This window comes from Thamnophis elegans, chromosome 13 (genome assembly GCF_009769535.1).
Source record: "Thamnophis elegans isolate rThaEle1 chromosome 13, rThaEle1.pri, whole genome shotgun sequence".
NCBI lineage: Eukaryota > Metazoa > Chordata > Lepidosauria > Squamata > Colubridae > Thamnophis > Thamnophis elegans.
In genome coordinates, this window is record NC_045553.1 from 48008173 (window position 1) to 48030745 (window position 22573).

General features: G+C 50.6%; 1 protein-coding gene across 1 annotated transcript in view; it reads left to right on the top strand.

Annotated features, from left to right (window-relative positions):
- Positions 1-22573, top strand: part of DIXDC1 (DIX domain containing 1) — a 74114-nt gene that overhangs the window by 40038 nt on the left and 11503 nt on the right. Inside the window, exons 7-14 of the mRNA XM_032229079.1 lie at positions 5366-5390; positions 7534-7537; positions 15594-15713; positions 16884-16973; positions 17078-17131; positions 19081-19131; positions 20802-20906; positions 21170-21223. Coding sequence (XP_032084970.1) covers positions 5366-5390; positions 7534-7537; positions 15594-15713; positions 16884-16973; positions 17078-17131; positions 19081-19131; positions 20802-20906; positions 21170-21223 — 503 coding nt within the window. The remainder of the gene's footprint in view (positions 1-5365; positions 5391-7533; positions 7538-15593; positions 15714-16883; positions 16974-17077; positions 17132-19080; positions 19132-20801; positions 20907-21169; positions 21224-22573) is intronic.

Below are 22573 nucleotides of genomic sequence, written 5' to 3' on the forward strand. Positions count from 1 at the left end.
GAAAAAGAGAATGGACCGGAGGAGAGAATGAGAGAGAAAGAGAGGGAAGAGAGAAAGAGAGAGATGAGAGGGTGAGAGGAGAGTGAGGAAAGAAAGAAGAGAGAGAATGAGAAAGAGAGAGAATGAGAGGAGGGAGGGAGAGCGAAGAATGAGAGAGATGGGAGAGAGAATGAGAAAGAGAGTGAACAGACAAGGGGATGGGGGAAGAGAGAATAGGAATGAGAGAAGAGAGAGAGGAGAGAATGGAAAATGAAAAAGAGAAGAGAGAAAGAAGAAACTTTGTTAAAAGGGGGGGGGCATTACTATTGTGGGCCCCGGGCTGTTCTTCGTGGCTTGAATGACAGCCTCAGGCTCCTCCCCTTGGCCAGCTCACGGCCATTTGGGCCTACCTGTGTTTCCTAGATATCGTGGACGGAATCTGAAATGCATCATGAGGTTGGTCCTTGCGCTGGCCGCTCACTTTAAGCCCGGATCCGGCAAAATCGCTTCGCCAAAACCCGTGGAGGATCCAGGGGGGGAGCGGAATCTTGCTGGCCCATCCCAGGCCTCGCTCGGCCGTGGCTGTGGCCCAGGAGCTGTGGCTGCCCTGGCAGAGGTGCGCCAAGATGTCTCGGGAGTGGGCCGCGGTGCCTTCCAGCCTCACCCCAGGTAGGTCATCTCTCTGGGACGGCAGCAAAAACTACGCTTTGATATTTACAAGTGAATATCTTAGGGAGCGTCTGAAGTTACGTTGGCATTGAAAAAATGAACGATGCCCAGTTCACCATCCCTACCGCAGTTGCACCATCAAAGTTTGGGTGTTAAACAGCTACTTGGGATCATTTTAGCATCCGGGCCTTCATCCATAGGACACAGTGGCACAGTGGTTAGAGCGCAGTACTGCAGGCTACTTCTGCTGACTGCCGGCTGCCTGCAATTTGGCAGTTCGATCCTGACTGGCTCAAGGTTGACTCAGCCTTCCTTCCTTTTGAGGTGGGTCAAAGGAGGACCCAGATTGTTGGGGAGGGCAAGAGGCTGACTCTGTGAACCGCTTAGCCTGTGGAGCATTGTGAAGCAGTATATAAGTCTAAGGGCTATTGCTATCATCCTTCCTTCCTTCCTTCCTTCCTTTCCCTTCCTTCCTTCCTCCCTCTTTCCTTCCTTTCCTTCCTCCTTCCTTCCTCCTCCTGAATCCATTATTGCAGGCTAATTCTGCCAATTGCCAGCATTCGATCCTGACCTTCTCAGCCTTCCGTTGGTAAAAAGAGGACCCAAATTGTTGGGGCAATAGGCTGACTCTGTAAAACGCTTAAAGGGCTGTAAAGCACTGTGAAGCGGTATATAAGTCTCAGGGCTATTGCTATTTTCCTTCCTTCCCTTCCTTCCTTCCTTCCTTCCTTCCTTCCTTCCTTCCTTCCTTCCTTCCTTCCTTCCTAGTGGTTAAAGTGCAGTACTGCAGGCTACTTCTGCTGACTGCCGGCTGACTGCAATGTGGTAGTTCGAACCTCACCAGGCTCAAGGTTGACTCAGCCTTCCGTCCTTCTGAGATGGGTAAAATGAGACCCAGATTGTTGGGGGCAATAGGCTGACTCTGTAAACCACTTAGAGAGAGCTGTAAAACATTGTGAAGCAGTATGTAAGTCTAAGTCCTATTCCTTCCTTCCTTCCTTCCTTCCTTCCTTCCTTCCTTCCTTCCTCCCTCCCTCCCTCCCTCCCTCCCTCCCTCCCTCCCAGTGGTTAGAGTGCAGTACTGCAGGCTACTTCTGCTGACTGCCGGCTGCCTGCAGTTTGGCAGTTCGAACCTCACCATGCTCAATGTTGACTCAGCCTTCCAGCCTTCCGAGGTCAGTAAAACGAGGACCCAGATTGTTGGGAAGGACAAGAGGCCAACTCTGAAACCGCTTAGATAGAGCTGTAAAAGCACTGTGAAGCGGTATATAAGTCTAAGGGCTATTGCTATACAATCACCATTGGGATCTTCCCAGCCGATCTCCGACATCGAAAGACAATGAAGGAAGCCAGATTCGCTTAACGCCATGTGATTCACTTACAACTGCCGCGATTCACTCAACAACCAGTCATAAAACCAAGCGCAACTCACTTCGGTCGCCTTGCTTTGCAACAGAAATTCTGCTTCTAATTCTGATTGTAAGGAGAGGATTTTTTTCCCCAAAGTTCCTTTTTTGAAACCACCCATTGGATGGAGAGGAAAGGATGCAGAGGGGACAGGATTTTATCTCTCTTCGCCCCCTCCTGACGGTGCTGTCCTTCTCTCTAGAAACAGCCACCCGCACGGAGGGACTGAGCGGCCGCACTGGAGCGTCCGGCACTCGTCCAGCAGTACGAAGGCCAGCAGAGCAGTGGCCCTTCAGAGTCCTCTTTCTCCAGGTAAGAATCGCTCTCCTTCCTTTGCTCATTCCTTCATCACACCTCTGTTGTGGCTGCTGGCGGCCTGCGGAGCTGGCAGCAGATTCGGACTGTGAGGTTGGGGAGCGGCATGGGTCAGTCCTGGAGTCTGGGGAAGGCTCGGAGGGGCTCTGCGTCGGAGGCAGAGAGGGGGCCAGGGCCATCTGGGAGTTTGGGCTGCCTCCGGAGAGTTGGACATCAGCGAGGCAGAGGAACAGTGTGAGCCTTTTCCCAGTGCGCCCATGCGTTGAGCTGCCAGAAGGCAAGAGCAGTTAAGACAAAAGGGGCGACTCAGGAGTAAGGCTTGGAGGTGATTGGCCCCTCCCATAGGACATAAAGGAGGAGCGAAGGCACGGAAGCCTTTGCAGGAAGCAACTTGGTTCGTTCTGGTCGGTTTAAACTCTGAAACTGAACTGGGAGATCCAGCGAGGCTCTTCTTTAGGATTCAGCCATTTTCCTAGAATTCCTTGGCTTTTATATCAGAACGTGGAGGAACCCTTGAGCCTAATTGATGTTAATGACAAGGTTCCAAGCAATACCCCCCCCCCCCCCCCCGTGGCAAACAGGACTCCGAGGCAGGTAGATTCCTCAAAGAATGGTTTTATTGGATATATCACACTGGCACAGTTTTGGTGAAAACAGCCAAGCTCAAAAACCCAACCCTCTTCCTCCTCTTCTCCTTCTCCTTCTCTTCCTCCTCCTCTTCTCTCCTTCCTTCCTTCCTTCCTTCCTTCCTTCCTTCCTTCCTTCCTTCCCCCTCCTCTTCTCCCTTCCCCTTTTCCTCCTCCTCTTCCTTCCTCCTCTTCCTTCCTCCTCTTCCTCCTCCTCCTCCCTTCCCCCCTCCTCCTCCTCTCCCTTCCCCTTTTCCTCCTCCTCTTCCTCCTCCTCCTCCCCTCCTCCTTCTCTCCCTTCCCCTTTTCCTCCTCCTCTTCCTTCCTCCTCTTCCTCCTCTTCCTCCTCCTCTTCCTTCCTCCCTCCTCCTCCTCTCCCTTCCCCTTTTACTCCTCCTCTTCCTTCCTCCTCTTCCTCCTCCTCCTCCTCCTCCTCCTCCTCCTCTTCCTTCCTCCTCTTCCTCTTCCTCCTCCTCCTCCTCCTCCTCCTCCACTCCCTTCCCCTTCTCCTCCTCCTTCCTTCTCCCCCTCCTCCTCTCCCTTCCCCTCTTCCTCCTCCTCCTCCTCCTCTTCCTCCTCCTCCTCCTCCTCCTCCAACACCACTTCCTTGTAGCACTGATAGTTACCTAGTTGGGTCATGAAACGTCTGCAAGAACATTATCACGCTCAGCACCCCACTGGAGCATCCCAAGCTACAAATATTCTCTTCTGCTGGTACTTTGCCATCTGCCTAACCCTTAAACAAAGAGGGGAAGTGAGGGGTTTGCAAATGGACAGCACGTTGAAGACGGTTATCCTTTACAATCTTCCGAGATCAAGCGGATTAACACCTCTGCAAGACAAGGGTTTTTTTCCCCCTAGCACCGCCTGATAATATCAGTTCCTCAGTCCATGGTCAGGCTGGACATAAGCCACGTTGGGCACCCTGCAAAGGACGGAGAAATAACCTTCCTTCCACCCAGCGGAGTGGGGATGCTTTGCCAAAAATACTTGCGTTTTGCTCCAAGTCTTCATAGATTTAACAGTTGGAAGGGACCTTGTAGGTCATCTAATCTAACCCTCTGCCCAAGCAGGAGACCCTACCCCATTTCTGACAGATGGCAGCTCAGCCTCTTCTTGAAAGCTTCCATGGATGAAGCTCCTACAACTTCCAAAGGCAACTTCTGTTCCATTGCTTTGATTGCTGTCACTGTCAGAAAACTCCTCCTTATTTCTAGCTTGAATGTCTCCTTGTCCAGTTTCCATCCATTGTTCCTTGTCTGGCCTTCAGGTGCCTTGGAGAATAGCTTGACCCCCTCTTCTCTGTGGCAGCCTCTGAGACATTGGAAGGCTGCTATCCTGTCTCCCCTGGTCCTTCTCTTCATTAGACATGCCCTGCCCAGTTCCTGCAAACCGTTCATCGTATGTTTTAGCCTCCAGGCCTTTGATAGATTCAGATTAACAGAGTTGGAAGGGACCTTGGAGGTCATCCAGTCCAACCCCCTGCCCAAGCAGGAGACCCTGCACCATTTCTGACCTGCTGGCAGTCCAGTCTCTTCTTGAAAGCTTCCCGGGATGAAGCTCCCACAACTTACGAAGGGAACTTCTATTCCATTGGTTCTCACTGTCAGAAAGTTCCTCCTTATTTCCAGGTTGAATCTCTCCTGGATCAGTTTCCGTCCATTGCTCCTTCTCTGGCCTTCAAGGGTGCTTTGGAGAATAGCTTGATTCCCCTCCTCTCTGTGGCAGCCCCTCAAATATTGGAAGATGCTATCGTGTCTCCCCTGGTCCTTCTCTTCCCTAGACTAGCCAGGCCCAGTTCCTGCAACTGTTAATTTAGGATCCCTGGGCTAAGAGAGACTGGCTTGACAGCCCCCCGCCCCACTTCAGAGGAGACCGAGAAGCCGGTCCCTGCCCAGGAGCTCATTAAAAAAAGAACACGCTGCATTTCACGGAATTAAAGGGAGTGGTCCTTCCCCTGGCTCCCATCCAGGTTGGATAATTACAATTTGCACCACCCCCCCCCCCCCCCCGCGCTCATCTGCTCAAATTGGCAGCTCTTGCCTGCCTGGGTTTCTCTCCTGCACGCAGGGACGTTCCTTGCTATCTGAACAGAAATGGAATAACAGAGTTGGAAGGGACCTTGGAGGTCTTCTAGTCCAACCCCCTGCTCAGGCAGGAAGCCCTGCACCACTTCAGGTGCAGGGAGCCGAGGTGGCGCAGTGGTTAGGGTGCAGTACTGAAGGCCACTACAGCTGACTGTTATCTGCAGTTCCGCGGTTCTAATCTCACCGGCTCAAGGTTGACTCAGCCTTCCATCCTTCCGAGGTGGGTGAAATGAGGACCCGGATTGTTGTTGGGGCGATATGCTGACTCTGTAAACCGCTTAGAGGGGGCTGAAAGCCCTATGAAGCGGTATATAAGTCGAACTGCTATTGCTATTGCTATTCAGACGTTATCGAGTCTCTCCTTAAAAACTTCCCCTGTTGGAGCATCCGCAGCTATCTTGGGTTCATTGCAAAGGAGTCGGTGGGTTCGGCCAAAGCGGTAGCGATTTGGTGGTCTGGGTCGCTGGAACCGGCAGTGACCCAGGCCTGCCACAGCCCCCGAACCGGTTCTCCGGGCAGCACCATAGGCGCCGCCATCTTGTTTTTGCGTCTGTGTGTACACAGGGCACTTTTAATGACACTGCACATGCGCGCACAGCCCGGCCACGAGCCAACTACCGGAACCCGTTCCTGTTCTGCCACCACCCCCCCCCAAAAGCTGTTTTGGGTTTTCTGGATTTTTTCCCGCCATGAATGGGGCACCGACCACATTTCTAAACCTTTTGCCAGATGGAAAGATGGATGCCCTGTTTGGGCACCGACAAACTCGGCCGTTGGTTGGTTGGTAAGTTGGTTGGTTAGTTGGTTGGTTGTTGGTAGGCAGGTAGGTTGGTAAGTTGGTTGGTACATAGGTTGTTTTGTTGGTTGGTTGGTTGGTTGGTTGGTTGGTTGGTTGGTAGGTAGTAGGTAGATTGGTTTGGACACCAACAAACTTGGCCGTTGGTTGTTTGGTTGGTTGGTTGGTAGGTAAGTTAGTTGATAAGTAGTTGGTTGTTTGGTAGGTTGGTAGGTAGGTTGGTTGGTTGGTTGGTTGATTGGTAGGTTGGTTTGGACACCAACAAACTTGGCCGTTGGTTGGTTGGTGTGTGTCGTGTGTGTGTGTGTGTGTGTGTTGTGTGTGTGTGTGTGTGTGTAGTGCGAAGGAGGAATTCCAGAAGGGACTTTGATGAGCTCAGGTAGATCTCTGGGTGGCTCGGAAGAGGCTAAGCGGGATTTCTCGCTCGTAATCCTGACCGGCTTTCCGTCTGCAGGATTAACCTCCCTCCGCACTTAAGGCAGCAACGGGAGACGCGCTGAGGACGTTCCCGTCGTTTGTGTTTCCCTTTGTTAGAAGCGACTGTTTGAGGTTAACGATGGGAAAAGGGAAGTGGGACCGTTTCTCACCCTTAGGGCCACTGCGGCCTCCCCAGGCCACGGGATCCAGAAATTCAAACTCTTGGCAACTTGACTCATATTTATGACGGTCGCATTGTCCCGGGGGTCACATGATCCCCTTTTGCGACCTTCTGACAAGCAAAGTCAAAAATTCACTTAAGAACCGAGTTAGTAACATAACAACTGCAGTGTTTCACTTAACAACTATGGCAAGAAAAGCCCTCCTCCTCCAAACCCCCCTCCCTTCTACCCCTGATGATGCTACCTAGTTGGGTCATGAAACGTTCGCAAGGGAATTAAAACCCAGAGAGCAGGAAAAACCAACACCTCTTCCTCTTCTTCTTCCTCCTCCTCTTCCTCTTCTCCTCCTCTTCTTCCTCTTCCTCTACCTCTTCTTCCTCCTCTTCCTTCTCCTCCTCTTCTTCCTCCTCCTCTTCCTCATCTTCCTCCTCCTCTCCCTCTTCCGCCTCCTCCTCTTCCTCCCCCTCTTCTTCCTCTTCCTCCTCTTCTTCCTCCTCCTCTTCCTCTTCCTCTTCCTCCTCCTCCTCCTCCTCCTCCCTGCAAACCTCACTCCCTTCTAGCACTGATAATGTTACCTAGTTGGGTCATGAAATGTCTGCAAGAAAACAAGCAAGCTCAGAGAGCAATCAAGGACCCCACAGTAATCATGCTCCTCCTCCTCCTCCTCCTCCTCCTCCTCCTCCTCCTCCCTGCAAATCCCCCTTCCTTCTAGCACTGATGATGTTACCTAGTTGGTCATGAAATGTCTGCAAGAAAACAGCAAGCTCAGAGAGCAATCAAGGACCCCACAGTAATCATGCTCCTCCTCCTCCTCCTCCTCCTCCTCCTCCTCCTCCTCCTCCTCCTCCCTGCAAACCTCACTCCCTTCTAGCACTGATGATGTTACCTAGTTGGGTCATGAAATGTCTGCAAGAAAATAGCTAAGCTCAGAGAGCAATCAAGGACCCCACAGTAATCATGCTCCTCCTCCTCCTCCTCCCTCCTCCTCCTCCTCCTCCTCCGCCTCCCTCCCTCCCTCCCTCCTCCCTCCTCCTCCTCCTCCTACTCACAGGCAGAGATGTGGATAACCAGCAGCTCCCAATGTCAATCTTCATAAAATCATTTGGATGGGAAGATGAAGCTTCTTTGGACTGTGGTCTGTCTGTCTTTGCGTTTCCCTTTGCCTTGAAAGGCGGTTCTCATCACTGTGGTCCAGCTGTATCTCTTTGGTGTTTTGGGTGTGTGTGTGTGGTGTGTGTGAATCTTAGCAATGACCAGGGAAGGCCGATGCCCGTGCCCGAATAAGGAAAGGAGCATAACTGCCAGACGCAGCGTATTTCATGCCTACCAGCCCAGAGCCTGGCTTTATCCAGCCGCAGAACTGGATAAAGCATCTCATCTCATGGGGGAGTGGGGGGGGGGGTGTTGACTGGCTTGGGTGCAGCAGCCCCACCCCGCTCCTAGCAAGGATTAAGGGGACATTGGGGGGGGGGGTTGTCTATGAAGCCCATTTTGGCTGCTTCGCAATCTAGCATCGCAGGCTTTTCAAATGAGGTTCGCATGGGTGGGGTCCCTCTATAACCCAACAGGTTGGGTGGGTTGTGTGTGTAGTGTGTGTGTCTGCCGAACGGTCCCGTCTTTCTCTCCTCCCCCAGGAGGGAAAAAGAAGCCCAATTCTGGCGAATAGGAGCGGCTGGAAAGGGCGGGTCTGACATGCCGACGGATACTGGTTTGCGCGGTGCAGGGGCTTCACACGCTAAGTACCCCCCCCTCCCCTGCCCCACCAGGGGAGTGACGAATCCTTTGCCCTCAGGGACACAATGAAGAGGGAGGGGGTGGTGCTGCACGCATAGGGCTTCTCTCTCCCCTCCCCCCACCCCCCGTCCATCCCGCTATTTCCACAGCGTGACTTGTCAGTGTTTTCTTGGTGTTAAACCTCCCAGGGAAGCGGGGGGGGGGGGGCAGCGCTGGGTCGTGAGTGACTCACAGCAGCCCTGGCCAAAATCCTGCTTCTTTCCCCAAGCAGCTCCTACCCTCCCTCCTCCCCCCTCCCATCGTCAAGGCGGCTGCCTCCACAGCCCAGTGACAGCGGAGCTGCGGGGAGAGCAACACAACACTACGTGCTCACGCACTCACACACACACACACACACACACTTTGCGGGTGGTGTGCCTTCCCACCTGTGGGAGTGGGGGGGGGGGGGGGAACGGCTGGCTCCCTGCCACCCCACGCGCGACCCACCGGGCTCGATCCTCCGTCTCGATCGGGGCTCTTCCGAGTGGCTGGGAAAGGGCTCAGGCTGGTCCAGGATGGGATGAGGAGGAGACACAAGACAGCTGGCTCGCTCTCTCGCGCTCTCGGGGCTGCCCAGCGGAATTCGGGCATGCGTCATGACCCGCAACGCAACAGTGCAAAACAAAACGACACCCCAGCGGAGCTGAGGAAGGACGGCCGCCCCAAGGGACTCGCCTCGCCCGGGAGAAGAAGCGGGGAAGACCTTCTTCGGCACCACGGCTCAAGGGAGGGGGGGGGGGGGTTTCCCACGGCAGGACTCTCGACCGACCTGGGCCGAAGGTTCCTGCCTCCACCTTGCCAACCTCCCTGGCGCAGGAGGGCCAGGCTGGCGGAGGGGGAATGTGGCATGTGAAGAACCAGGCTGGCCAGGAGACGGGCACGAGGCCAGAGCCCCATGTCGGACCATGGGAGGGAAGCCGGTGAAATGGTAGGAGCCTTCCCTCGGCACGGAGGATTGGGGTGAGGGGGAAGGTGGGGGAGGACAGAGTGCAGGGGTGCACGATGGCCAGAGGTGGGGGGGGGTAGCAGGTCCCTTGTGAAAGTCGGGGGGGGGGCTCGGTGGGTCCTTCCTGACTTGCTTTTCTAGGTCAATTTTAAAATTCAGGAGCCAAATCCCCCTCCTCCCCCTGCAAGGAACGAAGCAGGGCAGTTCCTTTGGCTATCAATCTTATTTTATTATTTTTTGCTTTCTTTGCAGTTTTAGCACAGGGGGATTGATCCCTTCGCTTCTTTCCTCCCCCCCCCAAGGCATAAATTGCTTCTTGCCTCTCCTCTTCCGCTTCCGCGGCTCCCCCATGGATAACCCCGAGGGAAGACCCTCTTCTTCTCCAGGGAGATTGAGTGCCTGAGGAGTGGACATGCTTGCGTGGAAGGTCTTGAGCTGAGCTTCGAGGGGAGGGTTTGGGGGATTTGCGGGAGGTCGGGGGTCAGTGGTGGCACAGTGCAGAAGGTCTGGAAGTGGGGACCTGGTAAGGTGAGGCAGAGGTGGCCTCTGCTTCTCCAGTCTTGGGGCGAATGTGGTCGAAGCGTCGTTGGGAATGTGCTTGGAAGGGGGGGGACTGTGTGGATCCACTGGCTTCTCCCTGGAGGAGAAGGGGGGGTTTCTGTGGGCGCACGGGGCCAGTCCCCTGTCCTTTGAGGACTCTTGGTCCTCAGCTCCATCCAGAGACCTTCGGCTTGGTGGTCACCTCCTGGAAGTCTCCTCCCACCTGGGTTGCCGGGGCCTTCAAGAGAAGGCAGCGGTTGGGCAGGAATGAAGCTGGCATGCCGCACTTGATAATTAAAAAGCTAAAGGTTCCCCTCGCACATATGTGCTAGTCGTTCCCGACTCTAGGGGGCGCTGCTCATCTCCCTTTCAAAGCCCACACCCAGCGCTGTCCGAAGACGTCTCCGTGGTCATGTGGCTGGCATGACTCAACCACCAAGGCGCACGGAACGCTGTTCCCTTCCCACCAAAGGTGGATCCTATTTTTCTACTTGCATGTTTTTACGTGCTTTCGAACTGCTAGGTTGGCAGAAGCTGGGACGAGTCACGGGAGCTCACTCTGGTTATGCGGCGCTAGGGATTCGAACCGCCAAACTGCCGACTTTTCTGATCGACAAGCTCAGCCTCTTAGCCACTGAGCCACCGTGTCCCACTTGATGATTACTTTCCTTATTAATGCAGAGGGGAGGGAGGTGGTGGGGGGGCCCTCTGGCCTTTTGCAGCCTTTAGAAAACCTGTTTCCTCTTAGACTTCTGAGCGTTGAGACAGGTGTTTGTCCTGGCATTAATCAAAATAGAGCTGGAAGAGACCTGGGAGGTCTTGTAGTCTAGCCCCCTGCTCAAGCAGGAGACCCTATACAATTTCAGACAAATGGCTCTCCAGTGTCTTCTTAAAAACTTCCAGTGAGGGCACACCCACCTCTTCTAGTGGCAAGCCGTTCCGCTGATGAATAAATTGAATGATACAGTTGGACGGGACCCTGGAGGTCTTCTAGTCCAGCCCCTGCTCAAGTAGGAGATCCTATACCATTTCTGACAATCTCTTCTTAAAAACCTCCAGTGAGGGCGCACCCACCACTTCTGGTGGCAAGGTGTTCCACTGATTAATCGTCCTCACTGTTAGGAAGCGTCTCCTTATTCCGGATTCGCTCCTCTCCTCGGTTGGTTTAAATTATAAATTAGTTTAGGATAAAGCTCACTCTGCTGTCACGGGATCTGAGAAATCCAAATTGGGTCCTGCTCCTTCAAGGGAAGGTGCCACTTACCTGGATGCCCCCCTGTACTTTTCAGAATCCCTAAGGCAGTGTTTCTCAACCTTGGCGACTTTAAGTCCTGTGGACTTCAACGGGATTCTGGGAGTTGAAGTCCACAGGACTTAAAGTCGCCAAGGTTGAGAAACACTGCCCTAAAGTTAAAGATTGTGGGGGGGGGGAGGTATTCGCACCCGAGCTTCCTAGTTCCTGTTGCACCGAGATTGCCAGCCTGCAGCAAGGGGGGAGTCTCCAGGGGGGTCGGTGTGCCAAGGGCAAGAACGCGGTGGGGCATCCGAACTGCGTGGGAAACTGGGTGCAAACCCAACACGGGGAGCGATTGCGTTGCAGAAGAGACCGTAACCTTCCGGGATTTGAACCCGGAACAGGACGTTGCTTTTTCCGTTTCAGAATGGGGCATCCCCAAAACTGACCCTCCTCCTCCTCCTCCTCCTCATCCCCAGGGGGTGAGATGCTTTGTATATATGGTCCTAGGGCTCGGAGGCCCCACGAGACACCCAGTCCAGGCTCAGCCGTGGGAGCCGACTGGGGAAGAGCAGGGGTGCCTCTCTCGCCTCCCTCATTCGCTTAAATCCCTTTCTCTGCCCTCTCATCCCCCTTTTGTCCCCGGCTCCTTCTGGGAAAATGTCCCTTACTCCTGCTCACACTCGCAGGACGGGGAATTCTTTGGGAAGCATTAAATGGGTCAGTGCCTTCGGATGCCTTTCCCCGTTGTCTGGGAGATGCCGGCTGGGAGGATCTCCTCGGGTGGGGAAGAGGGGCTCAGGGTGGTGATGGTCCTCCGGAGGAAGCCCCTGAAAATACTGTCCCCCTCTTTTTCCCCCCTCTCTCTCTTCCTCTTCTTCCCTCTTTCTCTTCCCCTCTCCCTCTCTTTCCTTTTCCCCCTCTCCCTCCTTCCCTCTCTCTTTCCCTCTCTCCTCCTCTCCATCTCCCTCGCTTCCTCCTTATCTCTTTTTCTTTCCCGTCTCGTCCTCTTCTCCATCTGCCTCCTTCCCTCTCTCTCCCTCCTCTCTTCTCTTCCCCTCTCCATCTCGTTCCTTTTCCCCCTCTCCCCCTCCTCCCTCCTTCCCTCTCTTTCCCTCTCTCCTCCTCTCCATCTCTCCCTCTCTTCCTCCATACCTCTTTTTCTCTCTCTCCCTCTCTCCTTTCTGTTTCTCTGTCCCCCCCTTCTCTCATCCTTTCCTTTTTCTTTCCCTCTCTCCTTTTCAAGATTGGCTCAGCCTTCCTCCTTCCGAGGTGGGTAAAATGAGGACCCTGAATTATTGGGGTCGATATGCAGACTCTGTAAACCGCTTAGAGAGGGTTGAAAGCCCTATGAAGCGGTATATAAGTCTACTGCTATTGCTATTGCTATATTCTCCATCTCTCTCCCGCTCTCTTCCTCCTTTTCTCTTTTCCCCTCTCATCCTTCTTTCTCTTTTTTGTCTCCCCCTTCTCCCTCCTTTCCTCTGCTTTCCCTCTCTCCTTTTCTCCATCTCTCTCCCTCTCTCTTCCTCCTTTTCTCTTTCCCCTCTCTCCTTTTTTCTCTTTTTCTCTGTCTCCCCCCTTCTCCCTCCTTCTCCTCTCTTTCCCTCTCTCCTTTCCTCCCTCTCTCTCCCTCTCTTTTTCCTTACCTCTTTTCTCTTTCCCCCTCTCCTTTTTCTATCTTTTCTGTCTCCCCCTTCTCCCTCCTTTCCTCTCTTTCCTTCTCTCCTTTTCTCCATCTCTCTCCTTCCCTCTCTCTCCCTCTCTTCCCCTCCTCTCTTCCTCTTCCTCTCCCTCTCTCCATCTGTCTGTTCCTCTTCCTCTTTCCCTCTATCCATTTCTCATTCTCTCTTCCTCCCTCTCTTCCTCTCCCTCTTTCCTTCTTTCCCTCTCTCCCTCTCTTCACCTGTCCTCCCTCTTCCCGTCTCCCTATCCCCTTCTCTCTCTCTCTCTCTCTCTCTCTCTCTCTCCCCCTCCTCTCTCTGTACAATGGGAGAAGAGGGTAGGACCAGAAATAACTTTGCTAATTGACAGAGGGTGTTCAGGGGAGGAGGGGCTTGACTGACAGGTCTGAGGTCTCCCAGGGACGGGGGCAGAAGGACTTCTTGGAAGTCATCCTCCCAGTCCATTGACTTCAGACTGCCTTGACCCTGATCAAAGACATTCCCCATGTTGGCTGGGGATTCTGGGAGTTGAAGTCCAACCCTCTTCAAGTTGCCAAAGGTTGAGAAACAGGCTCCTCCATCCAAGGTCACGTGAGGACTGCCACCTTCTGGGATGAGGAGGGGTCTCCCGGATTGTACTGGGTGGACCTGTTGACAGGAGGGTCTTCTCAGTCTTATATGAGGTTTTGTTTTAGCAGGATGTGTCATTTCAGGTCCAGGAAAGTGACATATTCAAGCAGAGTTGGTACAACCCCCCCCCAATCTCGTAACTCTTTTGTGCCTCTGCCCCCAGCCTCACCTCTCCTAGCCCTATCAACAGCGCCAAGATGAATCGGGCAGCACCCGCTCCGAGGAGAAAGGAGGCTTTGACTTTGGCCACGAAGAAGAAGATGGAGAAGAAAAAGCAGGAACAAGGACAGGTAAGGGAAAGGATCTTCCGACCTAGGAATTTGAGACTTACATCTATCCCGTCCGTCCATCCGTCCATCGATATCTATCTATCTATCTATCTATCTATCTATCTATCTATCTATCTATCTATCTATCTATCTATCACCTATCTACCTACCTATCTACCTACCTATCTACCTACCTATCATCCTGCCTGCCTGCCTGTCTGTCTGTCTGCCTGCCTGCCTGGCTATTTTCCTTCTGTCTGTCTGTTTGTCTGTCTGTCTGTCTGTCTATCTATCTACCATCTATCTATCTGTCTGTCTGCCTATCTATCTATCTATCTATCATCCTGTCTGTCAGTCTCTCTCTGTATAGCTATCTATCTATCTACCGTGTTTCCACGCAAATAAGACAGGGTCTTATTTTCTTTTGACCCCCAAAATAAGCGCTTGGCCGGGACGTCTTATTATTTTTGAGGTGCAGGAGACGGCGAGCGTGGTCACCGCATGGCTGCTGCTGTGTTGCAATATTTTCAAGGGAGGTCTAATTTAGCACATGCCCTCAAAAGCCCGATTGGGCTTATTATCTGGGGAGGTCTTATTTCAGGGAAACAGGGTATGTTTTTATCTATCTGTTATTCTTTCTATCCATCCACCCACCCACCCATCCATCCTCTATACCTCTGCCCATCTCCAATACGGGTGGGTGGCTACTAACAGTCAGAGAAAACAGTATAAAAAACAAACAAACAAAAAAGCAGATAAAAATCACATAAACACTCATCAGCCCCTCCGTCCCTCCCGATGATTTTTCCATCGGTTTCCTTTGCTGTTCCTTGCTTTGGGTGAGAATGTGGTCTGGCTGAATGAGGCAATCCGTCGAAAAAAACGCTCAGCCTTCTTTGAAAGGGCTCCTGCCTTGAACCTGGCAGCCTTTCTTTTAAAAACAGATCCCGTCTGTAGCAAGATCATTTATTGGAACTGGATCTGAAGGCTTCTCCAACACATAAGAGAGGCCTGCTGTGGAACAGATGTGTCCTTCCTCCCCCGCCCCCAAAAAAACCAGAAAAGGAATATTCAGAGTGATGGTTTCTACTTAAATATATATTTAATAAGGATCATGCAAATTATAGCAATAGCAATAGCAATAGCAGTTAGACTTATATACCGCTTCATAGGGCTTTCAGCCCTCTCTAAGCGGTTTTCAGAGTCAGCATATCGCCCCCAATAACAATCCGGGTCCTCATTTTACCCACCTCGGAAGGATGGAAGGCTGAGTCAACCCTGAGCCAGGAGATTAGAACCGCTGAACTGCAGATAGCAGTCAGCTGAAGTGGCTGCAGTACTGCACTCTAACCACTGCGCCACCTCGGCTCTTCATGTATCAGGTGATAAGCCAGGCCAGGTTAGTCTGGTGCAGGGCTGAAATGCTCTGAAGTCGGCTATTGCTTCGCTTTGTGTGTGTGCAAAGGTAAGTAGAACAACAAAGCGGCGGAGACAGCTGTGCCGCGTGAGTTAGATTCACTAGAAAGCAGGATTTCCTGCTTTCTAGCGAATATAAATCCTGCAGCACAGCTGATTGTTGCACAGCTGATCGTTGAAACTTTTTTAAAACTTTTTTTTAGCATGTTTTAACTACCTGTTCACCCAAACTGGTAGTTAAAAATTGCTTTAAAAAGTTTTTTTTAAAGTTCCGACGATCAGCTGTGCGACAGTTGTGCCGCGTGATTTCAAGTGAATATAAATCGCACGGCACACCTGACTGTCATCCAGCTGATCGTGGGAACTTTTTTTTAGCATATGTTTACTACCTATTTGCCCGAACCATTAGTAAAAAAATGCTAAAAAAAAAAAATTAAAAAGAAAAGTTCCAACGATCAGCTGTTCAACGATCAGCTGTGCCACGTGATGGTGGGAACTTTCCCTCTCCCTCTCTCTCTCTCTCCCCCGCTTTCCTGTTCTTCCCCTTCCTCCCCAGAACCCTGGAGCCACGCTTTCCCGGAGTTCGACCACAAGATACGTTGTTTCCCACGTGGAAGAAAATGGTGGTCGGCTGCCCGTTGAGTGGTCTCCAAAGTGTCCTGCCCCGAGTCTGGAGACTTCGTGGGAGGAGCATCTCCTGGAACAGCAGGATCACTTGGAGAAAGAAATGGAAGAGGCCAAAAGGATGATCTCTGGATTGCAGGTCCGTCCCTTCCTTCCTTCCTTCCTTCCTTTCTCCCTCCCTCCCTCCCCCTCCTACCTGTTTTCTTTCTTCCTTTCCCTTCCTTCCTTCCTTCCTTCCTTCCTTCCTTCCTCCATCCCACCCGCTTTTCTTTCTTCCTTTTCCTTCCCCCTCCCTCCTTCCCCCCTGCTTTCCTTTCTTTCTTCCTTCCTTCCTTCCTTCCTTCTTCCCACCTGCTTTTCTTTCTTTCTTCCTTTCCTTCCTTCCTTCTTCCCACCTGCTTTTCTTTCTTCCTTTCCTTTCCTTTCCTTCCTTCCTTCCTCCCTCCCACTTTTCTCTTCCTTTCCTTTCTTTCCTCCCTCCTTCCCCTGCTTTTCCTTTCCTTCCTTCATTTCCTTCCTTCCTTCCTTCCTTTCCTCCCTCCCCCTCCTCCGTTCCTTCCTTCCTTCCTTCCTTTCCTCCCTCCCCTTTTCTTTCTTCCTTTCCTTCCTCCCTCCTTCCCCCCTGCTTTCCTTTCTTTCTTCCTTTCCTTTCCTTCCTTCCTTCCTTCCTTCCTCCCTCCCTCCCACCCACCCACTTTTCTTTCTTCCTTTCTTTCCTCCCTCCCTCCTTCCCCCTGCTTTCCTTTCTTTCTTTCTTCCTTTCCTTCCTTCCTCCCTCCTTCCCCCCTGCTTTCCTTTCTTCCTTTCCTTCCTTCCTCCCTCCTTCCCCCCTGCTTTCCTTTCTTCCTTTCTTCCTTTCCTTCCTTCCTCCCTCCTTCCCCCCTGCTTTCCTTTCTTCCTTCCTTCCTTCCTTCTTTCTTTCTTTCTTTCTTTCTTTTCTCCCTCTCTCCCTCCCACCTGCTTTTCTTTCTTTCCTTCCATCCTTCCTCCCTCCCTCATACCCACTTTTCTTTCTTCCTTTCCTTCCTTCCTCCATCCCTCTTTTCCTCCCTCTCTCCCTCTTTTATTTCCTCCCTCCCTCCCTCCCTCCCAAATCTCAGACTTGGTGCCAGAAGCTCATTGCTTGCAGGGCTTCTGTCTGTTGCTTCCCTCCCTCCGCTTTTGATTCTGCTGAATTTCTTCAGAGGGCGGAATCCCCTTTTATCTCTCGGGGTCTCCTGGAAGGGGAAGGTCGGCTCCCTCCTGGGGGGTTTCCACGGTGCTGCCCGGCTGAGCGCGTCGCTCTCTGCCCTCCTTGTCGTCCTGCCAGGCGCTGCTGCTGAACGGATCCCTCCCCGAGGACGAGCAGGAACGGTCGCTGGTCCTCTGTGAGCAGGAAGCCTGTCCGGAAGAGCAGCTGGTGAGCCTTTTCTCCCGGCCAGCCGGCCGGCCCTCCTTCCCCCTAAGCGGACGGGGAGGGAGGGAGGGAGACACCGGGAAATAATGGCTCCCTTCGGCCTGTAGGTCATCATCCGGAGCCGCCTGGATCAAAGTCTAGAGGAGAACCAGGAGTTGAAGGTGAGACGCAGCACCTGGCGATAGCGATAACAACAGCCCTTAGACTTATATACCGCTTCACAGTCCTTTTACAGCCCCCTCTAGGCGGTTTACAGAGTCAGCCTGTTGCGCCAACAGTCTGGGATCTCATTTTGCTGACCTCGGAAGGATGGAAGGCTGAGTCAACCTCGAGCTGGTCAGGATCGAACTGCTGACAGGGAGCAGAGTTAGCCTGCAATACTGCATTTTAACAGGAAGGAAGGAAGGGAAGGGAAGGGAAGGAAAGAAAGGAAAGGAAAGGGAAGGAAGGAAGGAAGGAAGGAAGGAAGGAATAGCAATAGTAGTTAGAGTTATATACCACTTTATAGTGCTTTTACAGCCCTCCCTAAGTGGTTTACAAAGTCAGCCTCTTTTCCCCAACAATCTGGCTCCCCATTTTACCCACCTCGGAAGGACAGAAAGCTGAGTCAAGCTTGACCCTGGTGGCATTTCTTCATAACCAGCTTCAGGGTGCTAGTTGTTACTTATAAAGCCCTACATGGTATTGGACCTGGGTACTTGAGAGACCGCCTTCTGCCGATTACCTCCCACAGACCCATTCGATCCCACAGATTAGGCCTCCTCCGGATTCCATCTGCCGGCCAATGTCGGCTGGCGACTACTCGGAGGAGGGCCTTCTCTGTGGCTGCCCCGGCCCTTTGGAACGAGCTCCCCGTGGAGATTCGAACCCTCTCTACCCTTCGGGCCTTCCGGACGGCCGTGAAGACCTGGCTGTCCCAGCAAGCCTGGGGTTGAGTTCCCCCCGCCCCCCCTACTCGAATTTGCTGTGTCTGTTGTGCTTTTAAACTGTTCGTATTGTCTGTTTGTCTTTGTCTTACTATTTGTAATTTCCCCTCCCTTGGCTTTTGTTCAGCCGCCCTGAGTCCCTTCGGGGAAGAGGGCGGCCTACAAATTGAATAAAATCCAAATCCAAAATCCATTTGAACGGCCGAATTGCAGGCAGTCAGCAGAAGCATCCTGCAGTACTGCTCTCTCTCTCTCTCTTTTTTTTTTAAGGATTCTTTTTTTTTTTTTTAAATTATTTCAATTTAAAACAAGTACAATATCTTTCTTTACATGCTATAGAAAATGTATCAGTCAGTCACAAATAAACTTTGGTACATCTCCTCCACAGTCAGCAAACATAACTCATGTTAACTCAAGCATTTTAACTCAGATATTCATACATATCACCATCGTCATATATCCATTTTCATTTGACTGTAATTATTATTTGAAGATATTGATAATAATAATAATCTTAAACAATACATGCCCACACCAGTGGGAAAAGAAAAAATCAAAACAAAAACGACAAAAAACACAGGTATATATTATATATATATAAAAAAAGTATATCAGCTGGTTACAACATGCTTTGGTGCATCTCTTCCATTAATTCATATTAATTCAAATATCTTAACTCAAATGTTTACCATATTAACATAATTATACCTCCGCTTTTAGTTAACTATAGTTATTTAAACATCCTTCATCCTTAACTATGCCAAAGATTTAATCCATAACCACATGCTGACATTTCATTTACTTGTTTGTAAAATCCTCTATTGACATCAAATCCTCATATCCTATTTTAACTGAACATCCATAATATTTAATACCAAGAATTCCATCTTCCATGCAATATAATTTATTATCATTCTCCCTTCTCTAACCACTCTAGAAAGAACCAGCCACCTGACCAATCTGATTTTACGACTATTTTTGTGATGCTCTTAATCCGCAGATACTGTGGTGGTTAAGGGAACCCAACGGGGTCTGGGCGTTCTTGCCATCCTCTGGCCTTGAGGGTGACCAGGATTGGGTGGGTGGGTGGGTGGGCTAGAATCAAATGCAACCAGGATAATTTGTGGGGGGGGGGCAGGAGGAAGGGTTCGAACCCTCAACTCCTTTCTTTGTCTTCCTTTCAGAAGGAACTGCAGAAATGCAAGCAGGAGAACCGGAATCTGCAGGGAGTCAAGGTGAGAAGGAACTTTTTGCAAAGGTGAAGAAGGAAGCAGGACATTTTTTGGGGGGTGGGAAGCCCCCCGGCTGGCAAAATTAGAGGGGCACGCCATAAATCTACGAAACAATTGAATAACATGAGGCCAGGCTCATGGAGCTTATTGGGGGTCCCCCTCTTTAAAAAAATTACCCTTCCCCCCCCAAAAAATAAGACTTGCTTGGATAGTAAGCCCAGTCGGGCTTTTGAGGGCATGCACTAAAATACGCCCTTCCCTGAAAATCTTGCAACACAGCAGCAGCCATGAGGGGACCACGCTCACCGCCTCCTGTACCTCAAAAATAATAAGACCTCCCCGAAAATAAGGCCAAGTGTTTATTTTCATGCCTTTTTATGCACACTGCAACATTTGCACCAAAGACAAATTCCTTGTGTGTCCAATCACACTCGGCCAATAAAGAATTCTCTCCTCTCCTCTATTCTATTCTATTCTTTCCTATTCTATTCTATTCTTCTATTCTATTCTTTCCTATTCTTTTCTCTTCTCTATTGCTATTCCTCTCCTCTTCTCTATTCTCTTCTCTTCTATTGTTTCTCTTCTATTTTATTCTATTTTATTCTATTTTCTATTCCATTCTATTCCATTCTATTCCATTCTATTCTATTCTATTCTATTCTTTCCTATTCTATTCTCTATTGCTATTCCTCTCTTCTCTTCTCTTCTCTTCTATTCTATTTTCTATTCCATTCCATTCTATTCTATTCTCTCCTCTCCTCTATTCTATTCTTTCCTATTCTATTCTATTCTTCTATTCTATTCTATTCTATTCTATTCTATTCTATTCTATTCTTTCCTATTCTATTCTCTATTGCTATTCCTCTCTTCTCTTCTCTTCTCTTCTATTCTATTCTATTCTATTTTCTATTCCATTCCATTCTATTCTTTCCTCTTCTCTATTCTATTCTCTTCTCTTCTCTTCTTCTATTCTATTCTTTCCTATTCTTTCCTATTCTTTTCTCTTCTCTATTGCTATTCCTCTCCTCTTCTCTATTCTCTTCTATTGTTTCTCTTCTATTTTATTCTATTTTCTATTCCATTCCATTCTATTCTTTCCTCTATTGCTATTCCTCTCCTCTTCTCTCTTCTCTTCTCTTCTATTCTCTTCTATTCTTCTATTCTATTCTTTCCTATTCTTTCCTATTCTTTTTTCTTCTCTATTGCTATTCCTCTCCTCTTCTCTATTCTCTTCTCTTCTATTCTATTCTTCTATTCTTTCCTATTCTTTCCTATTCTTTCCTATTCTTTTTTCTTCTCTATTGCTATTCCTCTCCTCTTCTCTATTCTCTTCTCTTCTATTGTTTCTATTCTATTTAATTCTATTTTCTATTCCATTCTATTCTATTCTTTTCTCTATTGCTATTCCTCTCCTCTTCTCTCTTCTCTTCTCTTCTCTTCTCTTCTATTCTATTCTATTATTTCGGTGGTCAAAAGAACAAAAAGAGACCTTGTCTTATTTTCAGGGGAAACACGGGGGAAGCAGCGTTAGAAAGAGATCGAAATGTCAGTTCGAACCCCCTGGGGAAAAGGTGCAGACGTGCCACTCTGCAGCATTGATAAAGGGGAGCTGGTGATGCTCGGAGCCTCAAACGGGGTGCATTTATTTACTTGATTCGTTTTTCCTTTTGGAGGACGCTTTGCAGCAGAGGCTGGCCCAGCAGGACCCTCTGATGCTGCAGATAAAGCAGGAGCTGCTGAGAGCCAATATGGACAAGGAGGAGCTGCACAGCCAGAACGTGAGTGTGTCTTTTTCTGTGTGGATGGGAGGCAAACCGGCTGACGGAGGTCAAGGGCTGCCCTCTGCAGGCCTGGGGACACGGGAGGGGTCTTCCCAGGGGTCTCCGGTGGGAGGAGAGACGGAAGGTTGGAAAGGGCACCATGCCCCCCCCCCCTCCGCTGCCAGGTAGAAAGGCAACCGTTTCGAATCTGCACCCACGTGCTTCAGCCCGGGGGTTGCGAGCCATGGTCCCAACTCTGCGTTCGAATCTTGCTTCGCCAGGCTGATCTCCAGCGGAAGGTGGAAGAGCGGAATCGGCTTCTGGCAGAGTACAAGGTCAGGGGTCTTCCTCCCCTCCAGGCGTGGGGTGTGGGGAGGGGGTTCTTAGGAGCTGCTGGCTGCCAGCTAACCAGGAGGTCCTTCCCTCTCATTTCGCTGAGGTTCAGACCGAGGAAAGCTCCCCACCAAGAGAGCCCAGAGGCAGAAGTCACAGCCTCTTGGCAGCTTCCTATTCCGTCGTCTATTATGGAGATTCTCCATCCTCCAGGTCACAATTGTCCCAAAGGTGATTTTTTTCACGTGGCAATTGTACTTTCTGTTTATTTTTCTTTGGAAGACGTTTCTCTTCTCATCTAAGAAGCTTCTTCAGCTATGACTGGATGGTGGGGAATGGAAGGATTGATACTCCTTGCAGACAGCTGGTCATTTCCATCTTTTCAGAGGGTCCCTGAGGCCACTTGGAGGCTTATCTCTGTCCTCAGGGTCACCTGAGTGGTGCAAATGGTTCCTGCAGTCTGCAATTTTTCCCTCTGGAAATCCATTCCTGCTCCCACATCGTTCAAATGGTGTTCATCCCAAATTGCATAGTTTTATTTATTTATAAATAAACTTAAATGAGACGCAAATTGTCTAGCTAAAAAGTCTGCAGAAATTCTCAGTCATCCAGGTCCTGGTTATCCCCAAGGTGCTTTTTCAAGAGGCAGTGGAGAAAGAGAAGAGGGAAGGAGGAAGGAAGGAAGGAAGAGGAAGGGAGAGAAGAGACAGAAGGGGGAGGGAGAGATGGAGGAAAGAAGGAAGGAAAGAGAGAGGGAGGAAAGAAAGAAGGAAAGAGAGGGAGGAAAGAAAGAAGAAATGGAAGCCTATGGAGATTCCTAGTTGCCCAGTCGTGATTGTCCCAGAGGCAATTGAGAAAGAGAAGAGGGAGGGAGGGAGGGAAGGAAGGAAGGAAGGAAGGAAGGAAGGAAGGAAGGAAGGAAGGAAGGAAGGAAGTGAAATCTATGGAGATTCTCAGTCCCCCAGGTCCTAGTTGTCCCAAAGGTGCTTTTTCAGGAGGCAACTGGACTTTCTGGTTTTTCTTTGAAGACGTTTCTCTTCTCATCCAAGAAGCTTCTTCAGCTCTGACTGGATGGTGGGGAAGGGAAGGATTTCAAAGGACGCAAATGACCAGCTGTCTGCAAGGGAAATAAATGCTACCCTTCCCCATTATTCAACCGGAGCTGAAGAAGCTCCTTGGAGGAGAAGCGAAATACCTTCAAAATAAGAAACCAGAAAGTCCACTTGCCTCCTGAAGAAGCACCTTTGGGACAACCGTGGCCTGGAAGAGGGGGAATTTCTATAGACCTTTTAGCTACACAATTTGGGATGAACCCATTTTGAAGGGGGTGGGAGAAAGAATGGATTCCCAGA